Source organism: Xiphophorus couchianus, chromosome 10 (assembly GCF_001444195.1).
Source record: "Xiphophorus couchianus chromosome 10, X_couchianus-1.0, whole genome shotgun sequence".
Lineage (NCBI taxonomy): Eukaryota > Metazoa > Chordata > Actinopteri > Cyprinodontiformes > Poeciliidae > Xiphophorus > Xiphophorus couchianus.
In genome coordinates, this window is record NC_040237.1 from 4801481 (window position 1) to 4812638 (window position 11158).

Genomic DNA, 11158 nt, shown 5'->3' on the forward strand with positions numbered 1-11158 from the left:
GTAAAAGCAAAATTGAGATTCAACACCAAGAATGCCCAAATTACAAGATTTTTACACTTTTTTTTTTTATAAACCTCAATTTATTAAACATTGACTTGTTAAAATATAAACAATTTTTCTGTCACTTCAGACCAAACAGATGTGCTGATCAACAGATCGGATCTCAGAGAATCTGCCCCAAACTTTTTTTAAATCAAATTCTCCTTTCTGGAAACTAATTACAAAGTTCAGAGACTTTAAGTAATGCCTATTTATGAAATAAGGATTTATTTACAAATTAGCATCCACATATTTCTGAACTATAATACCTTAGTAATTTATAGTACTGACATGAGATACAGCCAAGAACACATGTTGAAATATGTAATGTTCACTGATCATTTAAAGATAACTCACTGGTTATTCATTTAAAATCAAAATTATCTTCGCTTCCAAGTTGACCTTCTCACATTCATCCTTAAATTGCATCTTGGACATAAAATGACACTTTTAAAAACCTCTGCAGAGGCCCAGGCACTGAGTTCTTGAATAAAGTGAGGGAGCCTGCTTGGTTAGCTAGAGATGCATGATGACTGTCCTCACTTTTTGTTTAAGGCAGTGTTTCCTCCAGTGGATTGGTCACTGGCGCACAAACACACACACACTTCCTTCTGCGTTTTCTCTCCACAAGTCAAAGCTGATGTAATCCAGAGAGATTTTTTTTATCATCCCTTTGTCTTCAGGATTCTCTTCTGAAGGAGATTCCAAGCTTTTAGTACCTTTTATTTAAAAAAAAGAAAGAAAAGTCCATTTAAGTGATCTGCAACTGCTTCATTAAATTACTGACGTGATGATGAGTGTCTGACCTGTTTCCGGGTGACCTCTGACTCCCACAGAGTGCTCAGCACTACGTTAGCTTGCTTGACTTGTTTGCTGCTTGGCCACTGACTCTGCAGCCTGCGCAGGGCATCTTCTTTGCTGACCCCGTCCCGTTCGATTATTCTTGTCACAGCCTGGAAAGAATCGCAACAAAAAACAAAAGCGTCAGTTGTTTCATAGCAAAGATAAATTTAGAAACTCTGGTGCACTCTAGTGGCATTGTGTAAAAAAGGTCACCAAGGTTACCACATATTAAACCTTAATGCATGAAATGTACAAACAAAATGTTTAATGGCTTTTGGTTCTTGAAAAACACACCCTTGAAAAAGTATTTATGCCTCTTGAAATTTTTCACATTTTGTCACGTGACAACCACAGACTTCAATGTATTTCATAGTGAAATACAAAGTTTCAACTTCTTCTACAAATCTATAAATCTCTGAAGACAAACTTTCAGCTAAAGCTTTGTTCATCCAGATTCTAAATGTTTGCCAATTTATCTTTTCAAATGGGCTCAATCTCAGTCCGTTTGGATGTAGAGCTTCTGATCAGAAATCCTAAGTTTTGTCACAGATTCTGAGTTGTAAATTTTTGAGAAGAACTGTATGTGAAACTGTATTTCAACTATTAAAGTCTGTATAAGTGCTGCTTCTATTTGTGTCAATGAGGATGCTGGTAAGAAATCATTACCTCCTCCTCAGGAATGATGATGACCCAAACCTCGTGGACCAAGTCTGTCCAGCCGGCCTCCAGAAGAACAGCTGCATCCACCACACAAACCTCCCTACCTAAAAACCAACAAAGAAGAAATAATTTTAGCAACAAGATCATACTGCGGCTGAAAATGTGATAGTGTGTACAACATGCAATTAAAGTTTGCTGTTGGAATCAAACATTTACATTAACTCTATGCATTAACTTCAGCATTTTTTTTGTTCCAGCTTCTCACATTTTTGTTACAAAGTTTCTGTCAAACCGATTCTAGCAGAAGATCACAGCAAAAGCATAAACCTAAGAATGATTCGGTTTTTAATATAAGGATTCAAGAAAGCAAAAATACAAAAAACAGTTTCACTCAGACAGAAACACTTGAAAGAACTGTGAGCAGCTTAAATAATTAAACACAACACCTTCTTTCCTGGCTTGGTTTATTGCTTGCTTGACCAGAATTGCAATCTCAGGCCACACGATATCTGTCAGACATTTTAACCGTGCCTAAAAACAAACATCACCCTTAAGTCGGTTATAAAAGAACAATTGCACTTTGCTGACAATTGCGATGCGACACATCCGGTGTTGAAATACCTGGTTCCCGAATACTTTTGATGCTAAAGCTCGCCGGTTGATGGTTTTATCCTCATTCAGAATTTCTGCAAGAAATGAAACAGAGAAAAGGATTAAACCAACATTTCTACCAAGTTGAAAATTCTTTACTTCCAAAAACTCAAATAATTAAATAAGTAATATCAAAACAAAAATGGAAAGTTTATTACTCATTTGCAAATCTCCTGACATACAACTGAACTGCAGAGGGGAATGCTTATCAAATATATACATAGATTTAAGCATAGATATCTAAATATCCCAGTCAAATTTCACACCGAAATTAAGAACCTGTAGCAAAAGAGAGACAGATGAGGGCCCTCCAACTCTGACGGAGCTGCAGAGATCCACAGCTCAGGTGGAAGTAGAGAACGTCATCAAAGTCACGCAGGACACGCATCAAACATGTAGAAGGTACTCTAATCAGGCTGGACCACCACTGAAATTTCTGGACTATATGTAAATAAACATGAAACATGGTGGTGGCAGCATCATGCTGTGGGAATTCTTGTCAGAAATTATTAGGAAAACTAAAAACAAGGGTAGGACAATACATACAATTTTTTGTCTTTAAAGATTTAATTTGAGTCAGATCTGGACTTTTTTCACATCAATGCACTTCTTAGGTTTCCATAATTCAAAGGGATGTTAAGCCACCCAAAGCCTACTAACTTATTTGACAAGCGTGTTTCAAATAAGTTCTAATTATTTAGAATTTAGGTCAAGTCACAAAAGAGAAATAAAATCCAGTTTGTGAAAATATTTTCTGCCATTTGTAATTTCTTTCTAAGAAAAGACAAAAAAAAAAAATCAGATTTCATTATAAGCCATATCACTTAGTCAGACTAAATAAATTAAAAAAACACAGGACAACGATACAAAACAATCAACCAGAGCCACTACAAAATACTAATTTGTGTTGTTTGCAATGGGATTGAATGTGAACAATGTACAAAGGGTATGAACATTTTTGCAAATCCCTGTGTTTTTTGTTCCAGTTGAGAATTATTCACTTGTCACATTATATCACTTAAAAATACACTGATGTGTGTAGTTGCAACGTGACAAAATGTGAAAACATTCAACAGTACCACTTTTTAAGGTACTGCAACTGCCATGTGTATCAGGAAATACTTTTAAAGGAAATTAGCATCATCACTACAAAATTTATGTTTAATAAGCACCATTACTGATACCTGCCAGCTCTAACAAGCCCTGGAAAGTAAAGCTAGTCTCTACCTAATCCAAAAACTTGGAGCACTTTCTGATAGCACTGTGCACCGGGCTGGTACACCTCATGACCCAGCTTATCGCACTCGATCTGAACCGCGCCAAGAACCTCCAGCTGTTTGGCCACGGAGCTCTTTCCACTGCCGCTGCCTCCCGTCAGACCAATCACATACGGAGTAGGAGGGAGGTGGGGCGAACCCTGACACAAAGGAAGCAAAAACAAAAAAAAAACATGAGATGACAAGAACATTTCAATGAGGCTCCAGGCAGGAGAAGCAAGAACAAAACAAGTCAGGGCTCCTGAAGTCGAGTCCGACAGGCTCCCCGCCCTCACAGAGGAAGCCGTCTGGATGACCAGCAGCGAACAAAGAGATTAGATCACTCCAGGTTTCTGACCTTCATTCTGAAAGCTGTTGTGTTTCCTCAAACTTTATGCTGGCCACAATAAAACCAAGCTTAAAAGATTAACTGTCTGAGTTTTCAGCAACGGATTTAAAACTCAGCTGCTCTTTCTGATATGCCTGCTGTAATTTTTTGTTTTGCAGAAAACACAAAAAAACTGTTTTTTTTACTCTTTCAGACCAGAAAGAAATTTGCTGACTGGGTTTATTGTGAGAAAAAGCAAAGAAAAGGATCTTATTTAATCAATAAAACAATTCTTATGATATAAAATCTGTCATAGTGGGGTTTAAAGTAAGACAGACGGTTTAGGTTTTATCACAATATTTCAATGTAATGACGATAAAAGAGTTTTTACAACTTTTGAAGTCTTTATGTGTAGGATGTCACTTCGTGTCACTGCAGTCACAATAATAACAGGTTTTATTTATAAGGCCCTTCATATTTTGAGATCTCAATGGTCTAAAAACAAAAAACGCCAATTGCAATGGTTAAAAATAATAAAATAAATGAATAAATAAGAGATTTACAGAATATCCAAGAAGTGAACCAAAGTTTTTTCTAAGACGAAATGTCTTAAGAAAATTTTTAAAACAGCTAATGGATTGGATTATGGTGCAGTTTACCACCAAGCTGCACATAGTTACTGCATTTAACTGCACTTTCAAGTTTATTGATACTTATGGATGTTTTCACATCATCAAATAAAATTTATTGGTGTTAGAAACAATAAACAGGTAAAGAAGTCAGTTATTTTTGTTTACTTTGTTTTTAGAATTTCTTAATCTGAGTTGCTAATTATAAACAAACATGATAAAGATTTTAGAAAGTCAACTTTAAATCTGATTATATATTATTTGTTTGACTAGGATTTGTAAAAATAAATTGAACCTACTTTAGGTGGGACAAGGAGGTTGCCAAGTAGACGAGAGCGTAGACTGGACGAGCTGATCTTCTCCTCCTCAATTCCGTTGCGGTGAGCGTCCTTAAGCAGCTGGATCTCATGAAGGACAAGAAGTGGAAGGTCCTAGTTAAAGTAAAAATAAAAAAAAGAAATATTACAGCCTGCCTCCAGGTGATCTCCAAGCTCAGGCTGTTTGTCAGACGAATGCAGAATCTATGATTAAATCTGTACAAGTGGCCTGCACTGATGTTACCACGACAACGTGTCTGATTTCAGGTTCCCAGCATCTGTTCAGCCTAAAATGTTACAATAAACATCGTACAAAATACTTTCAAAAGTACATCAGGCAACACTGAACTCAGAGAAACGGAACATCGTACGTTCTCAGCGCGTTTCGTGTTGACAGCCTCGCCGCCCTTTCTCGTTTCCTCGCTGACCACGATGCACTTCAGCTGAGGGTCCACGATGGACACGCCGAAGGGGTCTTCAAGTGGGACGATCTCAACCTGCAGGGACGGTTTGGTGTCCTGCAGAAACTCCTGGAGTCTCTGCACTCGCACCGAGTACGGCTCAATCAGCTCCTTTAGGACTTTTTCTGAAACCAGAGAGAAGCAAAAGTCAGCCAGAAGTTCCTCATATGTTGCGCCTTGCAGAAGTATCCGTTCTCCTGGAAATTTCCCTTATTTTGCCGTGTTACAGTCACAGATTTCAAGGTACTTTATTGGGACTTTGTGTGATAGAAAAACACATGTAGGAACTGAAACCTTTTGGCCTGATAGTTTCGGCTCAGTCAAACTGGATGGAAATAATCTATGAACATCAAATTACAAGTTTGCCACAGATTTCTTTTTTAAATAAAATTTCAGTCTGGATTTTGACTAGGCCAGTCTAACATAAACATGCTTTGACCGGAACCATCCCTGTTGAAAGAATAATCTCCACCTTTTCCACTCTGACCAGTTTTAGTGTCCAAATTGTAAAAAAAACATTCCCACAGCATGAAGCTTCTGCCACCATATTTCACAACTGGGATGGTATATTTATTACCAGTTAGGCCATTCTTGGCTGATTTGTTGTTCCATAATCATACAATTTAAGAGGTTGAATTTATCCTCTTTAAGATGTACAAAGATTATTGATTTATAACCTAACCCTGATTTAATCTTCTCCACAACTTCCTCCCTGACCGGTCCGCTGTGTTCTTTAATCTACATGACGCTGCTTCTTCTGAAAAGTTCTCTTATTTATCTGACGATTAATCAGATTTAAAAATCTGACACACTGTGCAGATTTTTCACTTAACCACATAATCTAATTTTACACAATATTAGAAATACATTTAAAGATGCAAATAAATAAATAATTCAATTCCTTTTTGAACAGTAGAAAAACTTTATTTTCTAATATTTTATTTCTTTAGAGTACACTTAATCTTTTCTAGGAAAGATATATCTGCAGCTAAATAAAATACAACTAACATCAACATGTGAAAAGCTCAACCCTTTCTTCTTGACTTGATCTGTTGTTGTTTTTTTATTAACTGATCAATACTTGGATATCAAACATTGCTCAATTGAACACTTTTGGTGAAGCCAAAACTATGCCACTTGAAGCAATCTGGGTAAAATATATCACAAACAAAGGCTTTTTTTAATCTTAAAATCAAAATGTTTTTATTTTTTGCACAGTTTTTGCTCAATTACTGCTTTGAATGTGTTTTTCTTTTAGTAAATGGCCTTTTTTGAGACTGCATAACAATTAACAGATTACTGAATTAGATGACTATTATCTCAATAATCAATTAATCACAATTAATCTAATCATAAAAGCAACTTTCATAGCGGATCAGATTTTCATACTGGTGCATCCCTAATAAAAACCGTTAAAAACCAAGTATTATTTATCTTTTGTTTCTCACTTTTTAAAGTCCTCTGAGTTGTTCTATCAAATAAATTCCCCCAAAAAACAAAACATTCATGAATACTTTGGAAGGCGCTGCATCATTGTACCATCAGAGCTTTTCATGAATAAATGTTGCTAAATTCTTAAAAGGACCACTCACTTTTAAGCATTGCTTGGTTGCACACACCAATGACAAACCTCCTGTTGGCCAGGAGACATGAGATGCTGAGCAGCGTCTTGTGGGCTCCATGCAGGCGGTCGAACGTTCCTCCTACCACTACATCACTGTAGGTTTCTATGGGTTTGGCCTTTTGTTCTTTGCCACTTTCTGGCGCTTCCTCGTTCTCCTGCAGCTTTACGAGTTGCGGATGAAGCAGCACCGATGAGATACCGGGTCTACAGACATAACAGTGACCGGTGTACTTCTCCAGACACTGCTGGACCTGATGGGACTGATGCGGGTCCTGCAGCGCAAAGTCCGTCAGCACCACGTCCGGGGAGTGAAACAGAGGCTGCGGTGTGGGGAAGGGGCAGTTTGGAGTCGCGGCCCCGCCGCTGGCAGCCGGCTGAGCGCGAATATTAGTGAGCAAAACCCGAACATCCAGGTGGCCGCATACATCCGCTGCGTTGTTGTAGAGCCGAGTGATGAGCGTGGACAGTTCGACTACGGGTGGAATGAAAACGGGTCGAGGTTGGGTCCCACTGGTCAGGTTTAGCCCGGGATGGAGGTGGACGTACAGCGTGCGGTCTACGAGCTGAGCGGCCGAGCTGAGCACTGGAGCGATGCGTAACGGGAGAGTCTGGAGAGGAGACGTCAGCACAAGGATGCCTGTGCTGAACATGGACATGGTTGTGTCTGATATCACAGGGGTTCCCAGGAGTCTCAGAGGAGAGTCACAGTGGGCTCACTGAGGAAGACAAAAGCGGGGTAAATTATAGGTAAAGTACTGCGCTTTAGTTCGGTGGCGTACAAACGTTTTACCCTGGGGGCCACAACAGGCAAATTTAAACTCCTGGTGGGCCACAAAATTCATTAAATTAAATATGTAAAAATTTGTTTGTGATTGTTTTTTTCTGCTCAACAACTTTTTTTTTTTTTCCAAAATCTGTTTACATTTACAGATTCAAAACACGAAAAGGGCTTCCAACGGTTGCCAAAACCGTTGGAAGGCCTTCTTGACTTGTGGTCAGGGGTCAAACAAAATCCTTTCAAGAGCCACAAAGGGCCCCGGGTCCACACTTTAAGACACCATAGCTTTAGTTTGTATTATTTAAATAAGGCAAAAGCTAATATTGTTACATGGCAATACAGTTGAAACCAACAGTTTATCTACACTGAATAAAAAGACACAAGAATCTTTTTCTTACTGTCTGAAGTTAAATCAGACCAAACTCACAAAAATTATTTCTATTTGCTAAATTCCACATTAATTACACTACAAAAACACAAAATCTTACCGAGTAATTTTTGTCTAGTTTCTAGTGCAAATATCTTAGTACACAGATAAAACTATTGTACAAATATCTGTTCAGCAAGATATTGAAACTTGTTTTAAGTTAATAATTTCTAAAAATTGCAGAAAAAGTACTACTGTAGATCCACTAGAAGATTAATTCAAGACATTTTTCCCAATTTATGAGTGAAATAATCTGCCAGTGGAACTAGTGCTTTTTCTATGACTTTAAGGAATTATTGACTTAAAACAAGCTCCTATATCTTGTTGAAAAGTTACTTATGAGTTAGTTTTGTCTTATTTGAAGTGTACTAAGATATTTGCACTAGAAACTAGACCACAATTACTTGGTAATATTTTGTGTTTTTGCAGTGTAGAAGAACAGTATGTCAGAGATTTATTTATTAATGTCTTTAAAAACTGAAGATTACATACAGAGTGATTACCAATTATTTAAACAGTGAATTAAAGCCCAAAATTATATTTGGAAGAGAATTGTGGAGCTGCTCAAGTCTGGTTCATCCTTGGGAATAATATCCAGATGCTTGAAGGTGCCGCGTTCATCTGTTTTCAGACTACTTTTCACCAAATCTCTATGGCTGCAGCGCATTCGTAATGATGCTCTCCAATAATGTTGTCAGAGGAAAAGAAGGTTCAGCTCCTCCAGGTAAGGAGTGTTTCACTTCGGGACAAATTGCAAGCACTGATTGCTCAGTAGTTGCTGACAAATCAACAGGATTGATTGACTGATGGGTGGTGTCGTGTCATTTAACATGGAAAGCCAGTTTACAGTTTGCAAATGCACACAGGGACAAAGACCTTCATTTCTGGAGACAGAAACTAAAGGAGGATTTATTTCACCCCTGCAATTGGTTACATTTAAACACAGTGGTAGATCAAATTTTAACTTAGTTACAATGTCCAAACATCAAGCTTAGATGCACTTTAGGAGTTAACAAAGTGGTGCACTTTACACTCTTAAGTTGTCATTCTGGCAGCAGATCAAAATCACAAATTCGTTCAATAATTGCTAATTAACATCGATACTTTCAATCGATACACAAACCTGTGCGGCGATAAATGCACTCACCTTTTTCAGTGTGAATTTAATGTAATCTGTTAACAGCCGTGGTACTGAGGTCTCAATTTTAAACTAAATAATAAAGCAGTCCATTATATTAGTCCAACTCACAACTAGCTAGCCACATTTAGAGCAACAATCATACTTAGTAAACAACTGCACAAAGAAAACTGAACGTAAAGCAATAGCAGCGAGTTAAATGTGTTCTTTATCCATCATTCATAATTTACAGTGTGCATTTTTGCTCCATACACATGTTAAGGCCCAGAAACACAGCTTTAACTGTCGTTTGTAACTGACAGCTAACTGCATACACATGCAACTTAGCAGCTACTTACCCGGTGAAAAAAGCTAACGAGACGTGAAGGACGGATTAATCGTCACATGCACAGCTGTACACATATTTACTGTGCTGACTGTTCATCGGACAACCTTCATTTAAACACACTTTAAGCCAGTTCACACTCCTCTCCTGTTCCTTACAGCTAGGAGGAACCTTCTGGTTGAACTTACGGGGTCCGCATCATTTCCACGCAGCCGGAACACCGAGTAGGTGGAGTCTGCAAATTGTTCCTCATAGAGTATTTGTTTTGTCAAACATTAGTGTCGGCGTTCAAGTTAAATATTTCTTATACTTTGCCACTATTCGGTGAAAACATTTCCCCGTATTCAGTAGATAAACTCCTCACAAGCCGCCTCTGATCGAGTCTAGCCAGCTTCCTCACCGGAGATAAGAAAACGAGCAAGTCCCTCAGTTGATTTGTTAAAAGTCACGTGACGTTTCAAGAGAACGGGTTTCGCTCTATAACAGTCAGCCGGCTGATGGGGCGGGTATATGATGACGAGGCGGACTGGGAGGAATTTAAGTCTTAAATTTAATTAAAAACGGAAAGTGGTTATTACAAAATAACCCGCGGACATCATTAAAATCTAAACGCTATCCCTTTACTTCCTCTCTGTATTCTCTATTGACTTATTTATACTTAATACTGTGCTTGCTCAATGACTGTAAGCTTACTGACAGATACACAAATTACATCTATTTACAACATTCTGTTCTATTTAAGATTTTCTTTTTGTTCCTGCAGGTCGACAAACCTCCTTAGGTGTAGTTGAGGTGGAGTTCAGATGTTTCTTTCAAGGCTGGGCGCGCTTGGCAGATGTTGTGGGTGTACTGATTGACTCGCCGGACTAAGAATGATGCGCCGGATTAAGAATGATGCGCACCCACAGAATGTTTCAGAAAACTACTGAAAAGCCCCCGGGAATTGTGGGATATGTGGTCAATTTGAAATTTCTTCCAACAAACTATGAATTTATTGGTTTTAAATTACTGGATATGCAACATTAATCATTAAAATATTTGTATTATGTGCTATTTTTTGTGTCACATAATTTTATAGTTGTTTGGTTTTTTTACAGCTATTAGAGAGTAAATGTTAAAAAGGTTTTCAGCTTACATGTAATCCTGATCTTATCTTCACACATAACATTTTAATTTTGCTTGCTCTACAGTTAGTTAATACAGGAGGTTTTAATTTTTATTTTTCAATTTTTGAAGAACCAAAGGGGGACAGAATGTATTATGGTGGGACTAATTTAACACAAATTTATTCATTACAAACATTAAGAAAATTGTTCATGCGTTAATATTTCCTTCGGGGCAAATTTAGAAAAGTTTGGGACGAGTTTCACAACCGTCATGATTGAAATTTCTGGGTGATTTATTTTCTTTAGCCCAAGGCTCTTGGGAAAGCACTAAGCAGGGGCATTTATGACAATTACAAATACAAACTGCCAAATAAAACCGACTATTGTGCAAGTTTTTTCTTTTAATTGGAAATTTAATAATTTCAGGCAATCCATTTTTTTTTCTTTACAAATATAAAATGTAACACACTGTTATCTTGCAGAAGCAGCTTCATTTGGGATGCCAGGGGGCTTAGAGAGGCAGAGATACTGCATATGGCAATAAAAACACACAGAAAGAGAGAAAAGAATTGAAGA

At 37.7% G+C, this 11158-nt stretch overlaps 1 protein-coding gene across 2 annotated transcripts; it reads right to left on the bottom strand.

The window, feature by feature from the left end:
* Positions 1-57: 57 nt before the first annotated feature.
* Positions 58-9683, bottom strand: coasy (CoA synthase). Of its 2 annotated transcripts, none has more exons than XM_028029767.1 (10): positions 9665-9683; positions 6777-7524; positions 5095-5309; positions 4706-4837; positions 3421-3610; positions 2164-2228; positions 1989-2073; positions 1549-1646; positions 846-992; positions 58-758 (listed from the first exon to the last, which is right to left on the bottom strand). In XM_028029767.1, the coding sequence occupies exons 2-10, from the start codon at positions 7462-7464 to the stop codon at positions 705-707; spliced, it is 1674 nt and encodes a 557-aa protein (XP_027885568.1). In that variant the 5' UTR covers positions 7465-7524; positions 9665-9683; the 3' UTR covers positions 58-704. The 2 variants fall into 2 exon arrangements, with proteins under 2 accessions (XP_027885568.1, XP_027885567.1); XM_028029766.1 differs by lacking the exon at positions 9665-9683 and adding an exon at positions 9490-9658.
* Between the last annotated feature and the right edge of the window lie 1475 nt (positions 9684-11158).